Consider the following 19,401-nt stretch of genomic DNA (forward strand, 5'->3'; position numbering starts at 1 on the left):
GCACCTGATGTTAATGCTCACTCTGAACCACTAAAACACAAAGGGTGAGCCCCGTGTGCCACAGCCAGCCCCCACGTAGGTGAGAAGGCTTTAGGATCCAATCATATATGAGGCCCGTGTTTCTTTCTCATGCACTTATGGGAACAGACAAAAAACTATGTTTAGAAAAGATGCATTATTGAAGAAATTTTAATTTAAAAAAAATCAAAAGAAAAATTTAACAGTGCCTAAATCTTTATTTTCATAACCTACATTTTTTTTCAAATTAGACAGTTTTACACTGAATGACACAAAAGGAAACTTAAATTACCAATAGTTTACATGTAAGCTTGATTCCAGTCTTAATGAAGCAGAACAAAAACGAAACCCTCGAGGAGCGACCACATGACCCCCGCGCTGTGAGCTGCTGGCGGCCAGCGCCCTCGCCTCGATTGTCTGCAGCCCTGTAGTGGGCCGCGAGGCACGCAAGCCGCAACTACAGCTCGCCAGCGGGGCACACAGACAGGCATGCACCACCACTACCCGTCGCCCGGATACACTGAACTGGTTTTGAAGCCTGAACTGCAGAGATCCTAATACAGCAACGCAGGACGTTTACGGCCACCCGCCAGTGACAGCCGGTGATGTGATGACAGGAGGGCCTGGGTGAAAATGTCAAGACACTCACTCTCAGAGAACGACGACTCCACTTGAAATTCATGTCTGGTGAAACGGGACCAGGTTTTTATTCTTCTATTTCAAAATGATAAGCATCATCACACGATTTTACAAGTTAAAATGCCATTTGTCACTGCTGCATCTCTGATTCTATAACCTGAGATACTGCTGGGGGTAAAGGAGGGTGTTAACTTAAAAAAAAAATGTATGAAAGCCACTCTCATCGCGGTATGTGACACAGCACAGTTGGCATGGACCGCCACAGCTTCCTATGATGATAACTCTCATTTTCTTCTGAGCGGGAACTCTTGAAGTAGTATCAGGTTTTTTCAGACATTATACAGCAATCTGTATTTCACCTTTAATTAAAAAGGATGCTATAAAAATCACCTCCGAGCAAGGTCTCAGCTCTTGCTGCAGAAGACTGCTGCTGGCTAGGCAGGAGCTACAGTGTACTGGCCGGAGGGCAGCAGAGCCCTCCAGTGGCGACTGGCTAACGCACGCGCTGCCCTCCTCATGCAGCTGTTGAGCTCCCACTTCGGTCGACAAAGTGAAGGACTAAGCTGGCTCTAACCACACACACACACTGCGCTGCAATGCTCACACCTTGGGGGAAAGGACTTCTCATTATTAAAAACCAAGGACTCACTGGCGGACGGGCAGGCCTTGTGTTTTGGGAATGGCTGATGGCGCCGTGGCCCTTCCGTAGCGAAGATGCACTTCGTAGGCCCAGGCCTCAAGGTTGCCTCCCAGCTTTCTGAGTATTGAGAGTTTGGGTTTCACAGATCAATTATTTCTGATTTTTTTTTTTTTTTTTTTTTTGGGTCAGTGAACTGACAACTACAAAAAAAAAATCCCCATGTTCTTTAAAATGCATTTGAAAAACACTAGCCCTGTGGCTATTTCTCTGTACTTGAATAATGGCAACTGCTTTAAAGGAAATGGTCAAATAGGCATGTTTTCCTCTGGCAGGGTCAATCATGCTTAGCTGCAGGTGATTTTAATTAGATTACTAGTCACCTTCACTTACAATCCTGCCAGTTTTTGCTCTCTATATACTTTAAAACTCTTTCACATTAGATATGATTAGTATGCATTTACATACATTTTAAAAGAGTATGAAAACATCTGGAGGCTTTTAATAAGACTTTCCAATTCCCTTTTGCAGCAAAGAGGCAGAATCAGTTCAACACACCGATGTAAGAGAAAAAAGAAAATCTCAACAAATCAAAATAATATTCAAACCACAACATTTAGTTTATCTACATCCTGCTCAACAGCAACATTTATAATATATCAATAATCTGTATCAGAATTTTCTCTGTAGGGTACCTTTTTCATATGTTCTGATTATTTACAACTGTACAAGCGAAGCACACTCCAAGTGCACGTATTTAATACAGTATTGACTATTTGCATTTACAGGATTTTCCAACATTCTGAAAAAAGATCAACTGTTGAAGATCTTTAAGGTATATTACAAAAACTACTGCTAGCTCTTGTACTACAGTATGCTTACTCAGTAAAACTAGCGACAGGAGATCCACGCAGTAACTGAGTAACTCTGACCCACTCACGCCAACCCAGGGCCGGGCTCCATGGACTCTAAGCTGTCTTATACAAAAGTTAAGGCAAAGTCATTTTCAAGTTTAAATAAAATTCAAGTCTTTAAATATTGGATGGAAATAATTTTTTCTTAAAAAAAACCCTCAGTCTTGTTAAATAACATTTTGTGGAATAAAGTGTATGGTTACATTTAGCAGGAAATATTCTTATTTTAATGTTTGCTGCTTAGAATAAAGAAAAATTTGAGGCATTTTAAAACAAAATAATTTATATTTAACTTTATTATAAACTTGCTAACTTTAGTGCATCCTTGTTCTTCAGAAGTGCAGCACTTCTGGAAGTGAATCAATGAGGCCCTCGTCTTGGAGGTAAAAGAGCAGGAACTTTATCCTCCACCAGCCAAAGAGGGGGAAAAACCACAAACACCGTTCTCTCACGATTACATAACTCTTAAATCCATGTGCTGATGCAGAGGTACAGGGAGATGTCCACACGGAGCTGAAGATGTGGACTCTCTCCAACCAGAGTGCTGGGGACCACGGACAGAAATGTGCACAGAGCAGGGCCGGGGCCATCAGCTCACAGGGGTCAAAACAACATCATGGTACAACTTCTGGTAACATGTCAGTGGGCAACAAAGTGTATGTTTTCATGTAGGTTCTATTCACAATGTGCTTTGAATTTATATTACATAATAGCCACTTGAAACTGGAGTGAGAAGCTGGTTACTTGCTTGCAGTGCATCAGAACCAAGGTTTCTGGGGTGGCCCCTGCAGGTTCACTCTGCCCAGGAGATCAAAAAGGATGCGCTCTCTACATTCTTAAATGCCACAGTCCCCTACCAACGGCTTAGGTGGAAGCACAGCTCCCACATCAGCACTGATGCCCTGGCGCGGCCAGCACTGCCTCTACGAGGCCACACCTGCCTCTGCCAAGGCCACTGGCCCTCATTCGTCTGCGGGGACATTCTAGAGATATGCACTTACAGACCAGTTACTTAAAAAAAAAAAAAAAAAAAAGCAGAGTTCCCTTAATTTAGAAAAACTCACTATATATAGCTTGCATTCAGAGCCACATGGAGGCTTAATAAAAAATACCAATTTGTTAGGATAAATGCTTTTTCTATCTTGGAAAAGAAAATCAGACTTATGCATCACCTCCAGTTAAGCACCAACCTAAAATAAGGTTTGTATTAATTAAATCCTGAAAAATCGATTTTTTTTCAAGAGGGGGAGAATCCAACTCACAGAAGAAAACCAACTTGAGGATCCCACAGGCCTCAGACACTGCAAGCTCCTAACCAGCGGCTCGCCCTCGCACTGAGTGGGAAGAGTGTCTCGTTTGTGGTTAACACAGCGCTCTGCGACCCCTCCCAGACGTACGGTTTTCACTGAGGAGACTTGGGGGGAGTGCTCTGCTCTCGGCTGAGACGCTTCCCCATGGCCAAGGGCGAGGGCCGGCCCCCCGCCGGCCGCCTCTGGTCTCTGGGGGCTCCAGGTGTGGACTTGAGGGCTGGGGGCTCCCGGTATCTCTCTGCGGGCTCTGCCAGCTTCTTTTCCTCCTTCCCACAACCAACAGTGTTTGGCTTTTGTTCTTTTTGGGGTTGCAATGGGGAAGAAGGAGGCTCTTTACTCGTTCTCTGACAAATCTCTGCGTAGCTGGGCTTTCGCAATTCCTGGAAACAGACAATCCTGGGTTACCTGTGTGAAATGGTGTCTCTAGGGACAAGACAGGAAATCAAGTTCACTTAAGATAAAAGAGTTTTCAACTGTAACTAAGTTTCCATCTTCACTAGTGTTTTTAACTTTTAAAAAGTTCATAAAATCTAATGATTTAGTTTCCCCTGCAGCAGAACACTCCCTCTGTGCTACTGTAGTAATGGATAAAATTAGAAAAGGCATGACGAAGAAGAGTGCTGACTCAACACCATCCCTACCCAGCCCTATGCCTGCTTGGGCAATGCGGAAGCCTAGGAAGAGTCCGGATGCTGCCCACACTGGCTCCGCCAGCTCAGGACAACAGAAGGGTGTCCCAGGTGCCCACGGTGGGCAATGGACCCTCACACGGTACTCAACCCTGAAAGGCAAACTCCAAAAACAGTCTTTAAATAAAATTGTTTTGCACATTTCAAACTACAAAGGACTGGAAATATCTAAGAATGATGAAGACAGCTAAAATCTTCAAGAAATGTGTAATAGGGTTTTCAGATAAGTGGAAGCATAAAGACTAAATAACAGAAAAGTAAAATATTTCCCTTAATAACTTTTTTTTTTTTTTTTTGAGACACAGTCTCACTCTGTCGCACAGGCTGGAGTGCAGCGGTGCAATCTCAGCTCACTGCAACCTCTGCCTTCTGGGTTCAAGTGATTCTGCCTCAGCCTCCTGAGTAGCTGGGACTACAGGTGCCCACCACCAAACCCAGCTAATTTTTTGTATTTTCAGTAGAGACAGGGTTTCACCATGTTGTTCAGGACTGTCTGGATCTCCTGACCGCATGATCCGCCTACCTCGGCCTCCCAAAGTGCTGGGATTACAGGTGTGAGCCACAGCACCTGGCCTCTTTTATTATTATTATTATTTATTATTAAAATTATTAATTTTAACCTATAAAAAATCCTTTTTTAGACTCAGCCCAGGGGACAGTAAGGGATTAAACTCCCAAATTCAAGGAAAAAGCTCACCCAAGATCAAACTACAGAGGCCACAACTCAGAATAAGAGAGGCCACAGTTCACCCAGTAGGGAAAACAGCAGAAAGGAAGTCGCTGGGGTTCAGGCCTGCTGGGCCCACAGGGGTTGGAGGCTGGTGGGGCCACCATCTTGCTCTTCCTGTCTCTTCATCAGACACACGATGCGCGCGCATGCACGCAAACATACACACACGCGCAAAATGCTGAAATGATCCTAAAGTCTATGGAGAAACAGGAGCTGGGGTCTTGTTACTACTCAAGAAACCTCTATTGACCAACACTGAAATAAAAGGACTACATGGTGGTCTGAGAAAGAACTAGAGTAGTTAGTGGAAAATTATTAGCAAATATTAAAGGTATTTTGTACAGAAAACACAACACAGACAGACGCAAATAAAAACCCACCAAATTAGATGTGATTAAAAAACGAGCAGGTGCAGGAGTGCGCAGCGTCTGTTCACACCAGAGCCTCGCGGCTGTCGTGCAGGAAGGCAGGCACGAGGTACGTACCGTGGCGGCTCCGTTCACCTGCACCGATTTACATGCGGTCGCAGTGAGGGCGGGAGGAAGTCTGTCCACACTGTGGGTTTCCTTCTGTTTCTCCGCCACCTTGGGATCACTGTAAAAATGCCACCCAATATTTGAATCTCATGCAACATCACAGGCCATTCAAGTCAGTCAACACCAAGGCGCTGGAAGAACACCAATACTCACTCGGGTAAATGAGCTGGGGAGGGGGATCGCTCGTACGTTGCTGATACAGCACAAGAAGCTGGCACCGAGGGCTCTCTGGAGACCACTACAGGAAGGGTGTTCACGCTTGCGTCTGCACTGAGGGTCTGAAACAGGGTCAAGAGTGTTCATCAGAGTCCTGCCGGCACTAAGCGGAGCTGGTACCAGTGCCCGTTCACCCCACCCGTGAACAGCCTTGGGAGAGCGGCACAAGGACATAGGGGAAGAGGGTCTTCTCCAGCAAAAATGTCACAGAGCCCAGGACTATCCTCTGCCCCACAGATCGCCCACCCTTCTCTTTCTCGGCAAATGCCCCACTGTTCTTACATCACAGGCCCTTATCTCCTCTCCAGCAATGATGATCTACAAGCTTATTTCTTAACTGAACAGGCATCAAACACATCTCACCCACCTGGCACTTTGGGCCCAGCACGGCACGGCACAACACCACATGCATATCTGCTGAGTGTCGAATCCTAACACAGTTCAACACAACTCATTCACACAGCTGAGAAAAAACAATCGGCGCCTCCACACCCATATAAATGTGAGCTCCCAGCCCTCCCTGAATTCACAACCCCAGGAAGCAGGTGTGCGAATGCCCCCATCTCAACAGGTGAGGAAACTGAGGCCCAATACCTCTAAGTTAATTTGCCCAAGGCCAGGAAGCAAAGGACAGAGTGAAACTTACTCCCTCCTTACTCCAGCCAGCGACCCCTGTGCAGGGGCTATTTCATGTGTGCTTGATCTTATACATATGGCATGTGATGATACACTTGTCATGCAACTTAAAAAAGGCAGGAGGGCAGGTGCTCTTTACACTTCTGCCCTTAGATGAAGGCTGACGACAGACCTAGAGCCCTTCCAGCTGGAGAACCAGAATCCGCTGCGATTCCTGTGCTCGACCAGCAGGAATCCAGCTTGGTGGAAACAGGAGGGCAAAGGACTCCTTTTGTAAAAGCTCATTTTAAATTCAGGGTAGGGGCCGGGCGCGGTGGCTCACGCCTATAATCCCAGCATTTTGGGAGGCTGAGGTGGACGAATCACCTGAGGTCAGGGGTTTGAGACCAGCCTGGCCAACATGGTGAAACCCCATCTCTACTAATAATACAAAAATTAGCCGGGTGTGGTGGTGCATGCCTGTAGTCCCAGCCACTCAGTAGGCCGAGGCAGGAGAATCACTGGAACCCGGGAGGCGGAGGTTGCAGGGAGCCAAGGTCGTGCCACTGCATTCCAGCCTGGGTGACAGAGCAAGACTCTATCTTAAATAAACAAATTAATTAATTAATTCAGGATATGTGCAGTCCCAATGCAAATGAAATGCAGATCCACAACTGCAGGTCATGAAGCAAGTCAGAGTGACCATCACGAGCTCCATGTCAACAGGGGAAGGGCTGAACCCCATCATTTCTGGAGCCTCCACCCCACTTTGAAACCCAAGGGCCACGCTGTTGACTCAAGAAGCTCCCAAGAAGCAGCAATGGAGCCCACTACACCTGGGTGGTGGCATAAGGCTCAGGGTCAGGCTTTTCAAAGAAGCAATTCTTTCTTCAAGAGAAACCTTACACAAGACTCAAACTGGGCACAGCGGGAGCTGCTGTTTCTGAAGGAGGGTTGGAGACCTGCCTCTTCTCCTCCACTCAATACCAACGCGAGTAGGCTACAGTTGGAAAACTAGAATTCATGATCTTTAAACTGCATTTCTTCTCAAGGCACTAATACCTTAGAAATGACGGTGTGGAAATTTAAGGCTAATGTGACAATCCTGGAATGTACTCAATCTCCAAACAGGAGCATGACCATCTACCAATATGAAAAGGACTAGACACGTCACCTGGCTTTCAGTGTAAAGATACTGCATCAAAATCCACCTTAAATTCTGCCCTAGGAAGTGAGGAATGGTTCTATCTACTGCGGGGCCTTCCCTAAAGCCCAGGGTGGAAGAGACACTGACTCTGCAGACCTGGGTGGGGTAGCAAGCAGCACGGTCATGTGGCGTGGAACAGACACGTGGTAACTCTGGGGCACAGCTGGGGAAAGGGCCCCTGGCACAGGGGACACCGGCAACCAGGAGTGCTCAGCAGGTTCTTCCTGGGCTCTTCCTATGCACAGTAGGTAACTGGGCAGAAAACTTCCTCTGTACTTCCCAGAGCCTTCAACGCCAGGTGTGGCAGCCGGCCAAGTCCCACTTCCACCTCCTAAGCACATTAGAGGCCAGAGTGCTGGGCTGAGTGTCCTCTGTCATCTGCAGCTCGGGATGACTCCTGGGATGATGTTCACTGCAGTGGAGGCGGCACCTCGTGGGGCAGCCCAGACCTCACCAGAAGCTACCGACACTACAGTGAGGTTCTCCCAGGCTTCTTGCTCCTTGTCTCATGTAGATTACTACACATTTTAATCATTTCCAATACAATTCACATGTTTCTATTTCATTCTGTTGTTTTGTAAAATAAAGGCAGGTCTGAACTACAACAATGACAATGCAATCTAAGTTTCTGGGTGAGAGAAAGGGTGTGTACGGCACATCATGGCACACGTTTCTACCTCTGACTTCATCAGACAGCAATGTTAAGGAGAAGGCCCAGCCCTGGGTTCAAGGCTGGCCTTACTCCAAATCTGTGTGACCTCTGCAATCACGTGGCCTCCAAGCCTCTCTTGAGTATTAAAAACAAACATGTATAAAGAGCTCAGCAAAGCGCCTGACACGGAACCCGTACCTAGACACTGTTGGCAACTATTAGACATGCAATATATCCCTTACCCTTTCTTTGGATGGTCCTATTATCAAGCTAGATAGCCTGTTTTCAAACAAGTCCTCTGTCTTCAAATTGCCGGCAGCTCCAGGTAATGGAGGGAAGCTGGAAAGCCCCAGCTCGAAGCTTGGCGACGGAGGCTTTGGTGGCGTTGGAGACTGTGTCTGGCTGCTCTGCAACAGAATGACACCCCAGGGTCACGGTATGGAGAGAGAAGGCCAAGCAGCTTATCATTTCCACACCTGTCTGGAAAATATCTGTAGAAACAAGCAGATCATTCAACCCAGACAAGGGCTTCCTCACTCAATTGAAGGTTCTCCCAAGCAACTTCAACCATCTAGAGCAGAGCTGTAAAACTGAAATCTCAAGGATGCTGCTGCCCAAGAGATGTGTCACAAAGGACACAGTGAGGCTAAGGTGACATCCAAAGAGCTATCCACCCATGGCTGCCAGCACTCACGAACAGCAGGGGCAGCTGAAGGCAAGGGAGACACTCTGGAGTGACTCCAGCCCACCAGATGGAAAGCAGGGCAGCCTGAGTCTAGACATTAAACTTTCTCACTTTCAGACAAGTGTTGTTACTACAGCATAGTTTTTAATGTGAGTCACAAGATAATTGTTAAAAACAAAATATGACACTCTCTCCCACAACCTGTGTAAGAAATTTTACACACGTGCATCAAAAAAGTGGTTTAACAAAAGGGGAGGGGGCTCGAATTCTCTGAAAATAAACTTAATGAAAGTTTATATTTTTAAATAATTAAAAACACAGGATTTGACAAATTCTAATCAGATTCTTTGACTTCCAAGAAAGCAAACTCAGTATAATAAGAAGTGAGTGTACTTTGTAAGCCCAAATCTCAGAAGAAAGGCAGTAATACCTTTTATTGGAAAATGATCTATCAACCCGCTTTAACAAGCTAGCAGTCATTTTGCGAGTACGCAGTTCCTCAGCTGAAGGACACATGGCACAGAAAGGGGAAATGAGTTTACATTTAGTTTAGAAATGAATTTATATTAACTAAAGAATACAACTATTTTTAGCTGAAACAATGGGCTACTCTGACCAGGAAGCAAAGATCTCATGGGATCCACCTAACTGGAAAGTGCCAATGTTTCTCCAAAGTTTATACACAGGAAGGTGAATCCCTGCATCAGTAGATTCTAGAGAAAATATGTCAGAAGTGAAAGCAGGTCATAGGATGAAAATGAATTCAGGCTGACACAAACCCCAGTCCAGTCTGTGTTGGGCATTCTGCTTGCTTCTCTGCTCCACGCGACAGGTGCCTAATTTTAGCTTAGCTTTTCCCAGTTAGGTGTCCTTGGCAGTAAGCTTGTTACCTACTGAGCAGCTGGCTGTTGTATGCTCTCTGTAACCCAGTATTGTGAATATGATGCTCAAAATGATCCTGCAAAGCTCTAAGTTACACATGGCCACTATGATGGCAAAGCGGTTTTAAACATCTGCACGTTTCTGAGGTGAACACAGCTTTTCAGAAGATAAGCATTATTACAGAGACAGCCTTCCCCAAAAATGTATTTAAATCTCAACTCGTAGAAGCAAAAGAGGCAGGCAACAACTGCCCAGATGTGGGAGTTACAAAATGACATCAGCCACAGATGGGACTTGACTTGGAAGGCAGTGTTAAAATCCTCTAGGATCTGAGCACCTCTGGGTGAGGTCTGAGTACTGCTCAGGTCCCATGGGCGTGGTTAGGCCCGAGGCTCACACACTTTTACAGAAAAAGCGTCTGGACCTTTCTGAGGTCCTGAGAGCACGTACATAAGATGATGGGCGTATGCTCTGTAATCAATACAACACTGGGCCACAAGCCGAAGCTTCAAAGCAGGTCACAGTCATGAACACATGCATCAGGAATGCAAGGCAAAACATAACGGAAGAGAAATGGCTGTGGGAAAACATCACGGCGGGCACAACAGTGCCCTGTGTTTAGATGCTTGACTTGTTAGTCCAAATGGTCACAGGAATTCACTAATTCCAATTGCAATTAACTGGTAAAAACTGCCTTACCAACTAGTTAAACAAAAACTAGACTAAGCCGACCTCATGAAAGGCACAATTTCTGAGTTCTAAACAGAGATTGTATATTTTGTGATGAGAAAGCACCTGTGTGATGGCTTGAGGGGCTGGACCAGGATTTGTCCAGGTCTCCTCCAGCATTCCTTGTATGGAATTCCACATCTGCAAGCCCATGGAGGCATCCCTCCCATCTTCGTGGGTACTGCTAACTGCCACCTTGCTGTCCCACTACTGGTTCGTGGGTACTGCTAACTGCCACCGTGCCATCCCTCCCATCTTCGTGGGTACTGCTAACACTGCCACCGTACCGTCCCACCACTGGTTCGTGGGTACTGCTAACTGCCACCGTGTCATCCCTCCCATCTTTGTGGGTACTGCTAACTGCCACCGTGCCATCCCACCCCTGGCTGTGGAGAAGTCCATGCCATCCTCCACTAAAGACCAGCACAAACATTTTCCACAGGAGAAACTCTGATTAATCAACCCAAGCAAAAATCACCATGTCTCATGTACTTACCGCCACAAAAACCTATCACTTATATTTGGGTCTGTCCTGCCAGTAAGTTATAGCAGAAGGAGATAATGCTTTCTACACAGCGGGAGAGTATTCGAAAGTTTTGAAGGAAAACACCGACAAACAAATTGCTCCGTGGAAGATGCTTACTCTGCTCATTGAAATGAATGGCTCCAGTCATTTCAGACTCTCCGGTACAGCTGCCACACAGAAGAGCTCACGTGCACACCCGTGTGTAGGCTGCAGTGCATGCGACAGCAAGTTCCTGGCCATGCCTGTGCCACAGCACAACACGCCTGTGCACTGTGGAGTCCCGTGCAGCACATCGCTATTTCCAAAACCTCTACAGTTGCTTCCTCCTAGGCCAGCCAGGGTGTCAGTTATTACTTAGTGGATTTCACGTTACAAGTCTTTTGAAATGCTCATTCTTGTGTCTTAACCTTAATCCATTTAATTAAATCTCAGGTTTGGTATAAATTAGATTTAAATGTCTTGTGAAGAGGTATATGCTTTATGTACTCACTGTAAACTTCTCCTCCCTTTTCTTCCGGTAGCCAAAGGAATTCTTCCTAGAGGAGTGGAAAGTGAAAGACTGTTATTTTTTTCCCACTTGGAGAATTTATTATTGAGCACGTTTGCACTCACATAATCAAAGTACACATCAATTCAGTCTTTATCACTTTGAAACCTTTCAAAGATGACTTTCAATTCTAAAATCCCAACTTCAGGAAGCGTAAGCAGAACAACACAAAGTTGACAGCAAGGGACTAACGTGGAAGTCCAGGCAAGTGATAAAGAACAGAAGAAAACACTGACTGAAACCAACTCCCTGGTGCCTCCTTGGGATGTCTGTTAAGACATGAGTACTGAACATCCACTGGGTGGAAATGACAAGACACATAAAATCTGAGACTGAGCTCCATCAATGAGTTGTTTAAAATGGTGGTGAGAATTTTCCTGGCGCAGATTTGCTTTACATCAGATTTAAAAGACCCCAAATACCGCGTCCCATCCCCTCCTCTGCCCTCTCAGCTTCCTCCACTACTGCCTCAATGGCTGACCCCTTCCCACGAAAACCACACAAGGACCTCTGTGCCCCAAAGACTTCCTGCCCTCGCCTCCCAGCCTCAGGAACCACATTCTGGACCTCCCCATGCAGGCAGCAAGGCCACGCCACACACGCAGTTGATAACCACAGGACAGACACTGATTAAGTGGTGACTTCACGTGGAGACCTAGGACACTAGGATGGCCAAGACATTCCCATTTCCCTGGACAGGCTTATGTGGTCTAACAAGTCACATGACACACATTCATCTCAATGGATAATTTAATGGAATGCAAAGACTCCCCCAAGGGCCTTGTATTACATAACCTGGAAAGGAGTTAAGAAATAGTCTTGACTAATTCCTTCATTTACAGAAAACCAAAAACTAGTCTTGCCTAAGATGGCCTAACAGTGGAAAACTCTGTGGAACCTTGGGCCAACCCCTCTAGGGCAAGGACGGCACAAACCTTTAGGATTCTGGAGCAAATCCCTATTATCTCCTACAGAAAACTTTCTGGAAATAGCTCCTGGCTTTCTACTGGTGCCTTGCGGAGACTGCAGGCCAGACTATGGGACATGGATGAGTACTGAGCCACAGGTGGGGCATGAGTCCTGACAACCCAACCTCCTGTAGGAACAGGGGGCTTGGTGCTCCTTGTCCTGGATCCATGCCTGTGGCCTCACAGGGAGAGAGGGTCCTGGGCCTGCATGATGGACAGCCACCCCAGTACACACCTGGCTCAGCACCACTCCCTAATAGGGGGTGCTCCCAAAACCCAGGGAGCTGAACTCCCACTCCGCTGAGCCAGGATTCAGAAGTAGTGGAAAGGTGGGGCTACAATGGCTCATGAGCAGAGCTAGGGATGCAACCAGATGAGAGGCTTCAGTGGGACAGGACTCAACTGGCCCTGGGGACCTGGGAGGGGTGTGAGACGGATGGTGTCAGCACCTGCTTGCCCAGAGGCATTGCCCTGAGCGCTGGACAGAGGGACAGCAGCCACATGGGCAGAGGACATCCCGCAGGGCTCGGCACAGGGCATCCCTCCGCCAAGGGCAGCCTGCTCGTCACTACCGGCTGGGACGCAGGGGCACCCATCCCTTGGAACACAGCGGTGTCCAGGACACAGACCTGCCTGCCATGGGGTCCTATCCCAGTCACCATCAGTGGGCCCAGCCAACACTCCCCCACACCCTCACTGGGCTCCACGTAACCCATGTCAGACCCAGAAGCCCACCTGCAGCCGTAGAACACTGTCAGCTGTCAGTGCCCATCATGCAGAGAGCAGGTTGGCCGAGCCAAGGCTCAGTGACAGGGCCATGGTGGGTTACAGCTCACAAGGGGTAGCAAGGGACCCAGGGTGGTCCCAGCACCATAGAGGAAACATCACTGTGACACCCGCGACTCTGAATGCAGTGGTGTGAAGGCCTGAGACCCTGAAGAGGTGTGCTTCCCCCAGCTGATCCTAACAGTAGCTCCACCAAGGCAGCCACCTGGCGCCTGGGGCTCCTCATGCCATTCAACCCAGCTGGGCTGTGCCCTGCCATGGCCGCCATGCAAGGGTAGGGACATGTGTCTGGACTCTGGTAAGGGGTTCTCCAGGACACCTTAGCACTTTGGTCCAATAGAGAAAGTTAATGGAAACAAAACAAACCCTCCCCAAAAGGGGAGGTGGAGGCATGGCTGCTGTGGATCAGGTTCTCAGGGCAAGCAAGGCCTGGCGCACCTCCCTGCAAAACAGCACAAGCTCTTTCTCAAGACAGAGGGAAGGAGGAGGTTACGAAGGTCAGCTCTGGCTTCAGAACCCATCGCAGAAACAGGCTGCAGGAGTTGCATGCGCTTTCCCTGCCCACCACTTCCTAAACCACTCCCTAAACCACTGGTGCGTGCTTCCTAAACCACTCCCTAAACCACTTCCTAAACCACTGGTGCGCGCTTCCTAAACCACTCCCTGCCCACCGTGCCCGTGCTGGTGCGCGCTTCCTAAACCACTCCCTGCCCACCGTGCCCGTGCTGGTGCGCGCTTCCTAAACCACTCCCTGCCGCAGTGCTCAGGTCTCAGGTGGGAGGACAGTTGTCCTCCCTTGGTGGGGAGATAGAGGGTCTCCATTGGTGCAAGATCTGCATCTGTCAGGCAAAAGCATAAACTTGTTACAGTTGCATTTGGAAGTTCAAGTATTGTTGAAGGGTATCCTGGGTAGACCACATTCGTCAGCAAGCTTTGGACTCTCAGCTTCAAAGCCACCTGTATACATTTTGTGAGGTAGCTGGAATTCAACAAGCCCCACTTTCATTTGCCAGGAAACTCCTTGTGACGCTCGTATGAACAAGGCACACTGAAGAGCACAGGAGGCTGAGGCCGGGGGCCTTGTCCATCTAGTCTGCCTCCTTCCACACCGTGCCCACAATTGATGCCCCTCAGAGGGAGCCACATGGCCTTGATGAGTAGGGCTCTGTCCCAAGTCTGAGCCCCAGCTCTGCAACCCTTCTCCCTCCAAGCGTCTGGGTCTTAAGAACCCCAAACTGAGACCCAGGGCTAGCAACTGCTCCCTGAAGTCACTGACTCTCCATGACACGGTGGGCCCCTTTTGGCTTTGCATCTCCAAGGCCTGTTGAGCCAACCTGATGCCATGTTTCCTGTGAGACACAGCCCAGTGCCAGCTCTCCCAGACCATGGTGCCTTCCAATGCCACTGCACAATCCCTGCAGGAACTCCTATGTGCTCATTTAATCATTATGGGCAGGAATGAGATGCTTCTGATGCCTCTTCATGTTGAATTCTCACTGCACAGAGCGTGTGCACTGTGGCAGGCAGGAAGAGGAGCTTGCACGTCAGGCATGGTGCTGTACACGTTGTATATAGAAAACCCTGAAAAAGCTCAGGTATTTGAGTCACTTGTTTGTCACTTATGAGAGGAAAATCCTGACGGTCCTTATCAAGGCAAGGACTGAGAAGATCAACTGGCCTTATCAACAATGGGCAGGTGCGGTGGCTCATGCCTGCAATCCCACCACTATGGAAGGCTGAGGCAGGAGGATGGCTCTAGGCCAGGAGTTCAAGACCAGCCTGGGCAACACAGCGAGATCCTGTCTCTACAAAATATTTAAAAACTAGCCAGGCATGGTGGTGTGCATTTGAAGTCCTAGCTTCTCAGCATGCTGAGGCAATAGGATTGCTTGAACCCAGAAGTTCAAGGCTGTAGTGAGCCATGATCATGCCACCGTACCCCAGCCTGGGCAACGGAGTGAGACCCTGTCTTAAAAACAAACAAACAAACAAACAAACAAACAAAAACCTACTACAGGATTGATGCCAAAAAAATATTAAACAAAACCAAAAATGGTGGGCAGGAAGCACAGCTAAGACCCGTCCTGGCTAGTCTCAACCCTCCAATGAGATGAGACTTCAATGCTGATCTGCCTGGCTACCCGCTCCAGGCTCCACCTGCAGTGCCTGGTGCACACCCAGCTGGAGGGCGCCAGGCCAGCAGCCATGGGGCAGAGCCTGGACACCGCCCTTGCAGAGGGGCCTGGTGAGCCAGGGATGCTGCCAAGAGGAGACTGCAGGCACATGGGATGGAGTCTATGGCTATTGAGCTCCAATGTTTCTACAAATAATGATCTAAAACAACTACAGTTCTCACTGAACCATTTCATATTCCAAAAAAGATGAAGCCATTTAAGTCTCAGCAATTATATAAAACCCTTTATGTTTATAGCCTTCAATTAGATTTTATGTGACATATTTAAAGACAATTACAAAACATATCTAAATTAAATAATTTTTAAAATATTAGTTTATGATGTTACACAGTAACTGCTCAACAACTCACCTTCCCCTCCCTAAACCAGGAGAGGATTCGAGACTGCCTGGCTCCACACGCCCAGGCCCAGCCTCTCTCTTGGCATATGCTGAAGGGTTTTGAATCCGTGTTCTAGTTTGACCTGCTTGCCTTGTTTGTGGACTCCGGACACCATTAATTAATCGATCTGCAGTGAAGTTAAATATTGAAGGACTTTCTAATAACCCAGGTCCCCTCTCTGCACTAGGAATCGCATGCCGCAGATGAGATTTACTAGGATTCCTGTAAATAAAAATGGTTTTATGTGTTGAGCTATAAAACGATCAAGGCATTACATAACATGCATACTGACATGGAATAGCTAAGCTGAAATCTGCTCTCTGTTTAATAAAATATAAAAATAGGATTTGGAATGGTTAACTCCTAACATATAGGATAATGCAAATCTATTAACAATGTGCCATAATTCTGCTTAGCTGTTTTTCAGTCCAGGCCCAAATTAAAATCAGGCACACCTGATGTGTACAAGTTGCCCCAAAGCCTCCTCTCAGAGAATCTGAGGCGGGCACCCATGCCAGATTGTAGTGCTTAGTCTTTACAGAATGCAGCTGTGTGCTTCAGGTGGCTCTGTCTGCGAGGAGCAGGACTAGTGATCAAAGCTCCCTCATCCCAACTCCGGAAGGGCAGTAGCGTAAAGACCAAAACTGCTAGGACCGCCCCGGAACTTGCCTGCTTCGAGGAGGATACTGTCTGAGAGAAGTCAGAGGAGACGCCGCAGGCTTGAACGTTGGAGACGTAAACCCATTTATAAATCCAGTATTTGGAAATGGAGTTACCTAGATTCATTTGAAAACAGACAAGTAAATAAACCATAAAACAGACTTCAATTTCATTAATACCAACAAATCTGTGGAAACCGAGGGCATTTCTTGATGTTGTCAGAGTCATGACCCATGCTGAGACATGTATTTTACAATTTTATCACCAATGGGTGCTGTTTAGAAGTAGGCTGGAGCTTTTGTGCATCCTTTCAGCCAATTCTTACAACAATCCAGCGAGGAGAACTGACACATGCGGAAGCAGGCATGAGAGGAAAGACGTGGTCAAGAGTGCATGGGCTCCAACAAGTGTTGTAACCTTTAGCATGTCAGTCTGATACGACCTCCATCACTGGCAGGAAGTCAACAGTTCTTGATTCCTGATGGCTTTAATACAACTCATCAACATTCTCAATCTCAGGAGCACCTGCATACCCACTGCTGCTCACTCGGCTTCATCCAACCACTGCCTGACAGGGCCTTTACCTTTACCCCGACACAAGTCCTGCTCTGCAGATCAGGGTATTTTCAGATCATCATTATTCCCCAAGTCACAAGGTAAGTATGGCATGCAAATATACTAACATAAGATTCAGAAGAAATTAGAAAGGGTCACAGAACCCCTAAAAGATCTTAAGTAGTTAAAAATATTGAGCATAGAATTTTAAGTATCGGCCAACTATTTTTAAAATCTAGACACATACAAAAATAAGATAAAACTTATTGTTAAAACAGTTCCTTTAAAAATAAACAAACAAACAAAACTCAAGATCATTCATTCTAATTCTCTGGCTTCTGGACCCATGGTTTCCAATACGTTCTGCATCACTGATATTTCGCTCCTTATGCTCCTGACGCAGGGCACTTAGTTCCTGAGGGCCTTCCAGTCCACACCCTCAATGTCACTAAAGTGACAGAGATACGCATAGAGCCCTCCTTGTTTGGAGAAAAAGAGAAAGGAAAGGAAAAAAGCAAGTAATTCTCCTTAATTAGAGCTAACTGGAAGATATAACAGAAAAAGAATATTATAGCTTAGGACTAAAATAAAATCATACAAAAGGGAAGTTAGAATCTTCAATTTGCTACTTGAGAAACTCTTCACTCTGTAAGAATCGGACTTTTTAAAATACATCACACGTGGCCGGGCGCAGTGGCTCATGCCTATAACCCCAGCACTTTGGGAGGCCAAGGGGGGGCGGATCAAAAGGTCAGGAGATCAAGACCATCCTGGCTAACATGGTGAAACCCCATCTCTACTAAAAATACAAAAAAATTATCCGGGTGTGGTGGCAGGCGCCTGTAGTCCCAGCTACTCAAGAGGCTGAGGCAGGAGAATGGCATGAACCCGGGAGGCAGAGCTTGCAGTGAGCCAAGATCCGGCCACTGCACTCCAGCCTGGGCGACAGAGAGAGACTCTGTCTCAAAAAAAAGAAAAAAAAAAGAAAAAGAAAATACATCACACATGAAGAGCCATGAATGCAGACCTGGATCTGAGGCTGTAAATCACGGGCAGAGCAATGAGGACTAATCATTTCCAGCAAGTCATTTTACAGACAGAGCCCTGATATTCCAGTAATTTTGCTCAAGATAAAAAATAAAATTGGTCATATATAAAAAATAAAGTTGATTATTAATGCGGTCCTATTATTACTTGTTGGGGATTAATAGGCACAATCTCTTCAGCTGCAGAACAAAGGACGCACGTGTTTTAGCGCAAGTAAAAGGCTGCGATGGAGAGCCCCAGTATCACAGACTCAGAGCAGGACCAGCTGTCTGGCACACACCGCAACCTGAACATACAACGTAAGTCAAGGCCATAAGCTGACCCAGAACCCCAAGGATCCCCGAGAGGATCAACCATGATTAAAGAAACGGAAGAAGCAACTGCTGCAGGAAGAACTGAAAGGACGAGCATGGCAAGCCACGTGCAGCGATGATTCTTCAACACCCAGAGCCTATGGACTCAAGTCTCTCTGAGGTTCTCTCATGATATGCTTTTGGGAAAACGAAGTATTCAGCTATGGGTACACTTTTATAGAATGTGCTACTTCAAAAAGCCAGAAACTTTTCTTACCATCAGGACTTACTCAAAAGAGACAGAAGTAACTTTACCAAAGGTTCTTACACTGCAGTGGTTCCAGACTCAGGGGGAATTGGGGTCCTCTGAAAATCTCTCCCTGTCCCCACCTGCCCTTCACACGGCCTTAGGAGCTATTTTCTAAATGGAGTATGGTTTCATTTCTCTGCTTAGAAACCTCAGACAACTTCCCACAAGCACTAGGCCAAAGCCCACATGCCTCAGGACAGCTAAGCACCTGCGCAGTTAGGCCTGGAAACTTCCAGCTCGTTCCCCAACTCCCTGCCACCCGGTCTACGCTTCAGCTCAGACACCCATGAATCTACGACCATCTTCTGTTCATGAAACTTCTTTCTCTTTGATTCCTTCTGAAAAACTCATACTTAACCTGAAAAGCTCAACCTAGATGACAACACAATCCCTGATAAGACCTGTCAGTGTTCTGGCATTCTGTACACGTGTCTCCTTGGCATGTTTGACTTTTCCAGCCTGAGTTGTTTCATGGACCCGTATCTTTACTTTCCATGTATACAAGCACTTGTTTTCTCAAGTTCTCTCTGCTCTGCACCTACCCTCCTTTTCTGCCTGTCAGCGGTGACGTCCCTGCACATCAGGGTGCCTGGCTCCCAGCCATCCGACCCTGAGGATCACTCAGTCTTTCCCTTAGTCCATAGCGAAACCCTGGACATGAACTCTTTTCAAAGT

General features: G+C 47.0%; 1 protein-coding gene across 12 annotated transcripts in view; it reads right to left on the bottom strand.

Annotated features, from left to right (window-relative positions):
* Positions 1–216: 216 nt before the first annotated feature.
* The window catches only part of LARP4B (La ribonucleoprotein 4B), a 121,990-nt gene continuing 102,805 nt past the window's right edge, over positions 217–19,401 (bottom strand). For 4 of the 12 annotated variants that reach the window (XM_063781284.1, XM_009457841.5, XM_009457842.5 and 1 more), the window contains 7 exons: positions 16,531–16,637; positions 15,832–16,083; positions 11,476–11,521; positions 8,406–8,570; positions 5,627–5,751; positions 5,318–5,531; positions 1,891–3,898 (listed from right to left, as the gene is read on the bottom strand). In XM_063781284.1, the coding sequence (XP_063637354.1) occupies positions 3,611–3,898; positions 5,318–5,531; positions 5,627–5,751; positions 8,406–8,570; positions 11,476–11,521; positions 15,832–16,083; positions 16,531–16,637 (1,197 nt within the window). In that variant the 3' untranslated portion in view covers positions 1,891–3,610. Of the gene's footprint in view, positions 3,942–5,317; positions 5,532–5,626; positions 5,752–8,405; positions 8,571–11,475; positions 11,522–15,831; positions 16,084–16,530; positions 16,638–19,401 lie in introns of all 12 variants that reach the window. The other 8 variants (XM_016962531.4, XM_063781285.1, XM_063781283.1 and 5 more) reach the window with 5 other exon arrangements.

Source organism: Pan troglodytes, chromosome 8 (assembly GCF_028858775.2).
Source record: "Pan troglodytes isolate AG18354 chromosome 8, NHGRI_mPanTro3-v2.0_pri, whole genome shotgun sequence".
Lineage (NCBI taxonomy): Eukaryota > Metazoa > Chordata > Mammalia > Primates > Hominidae > Pan > Pan troglodytes.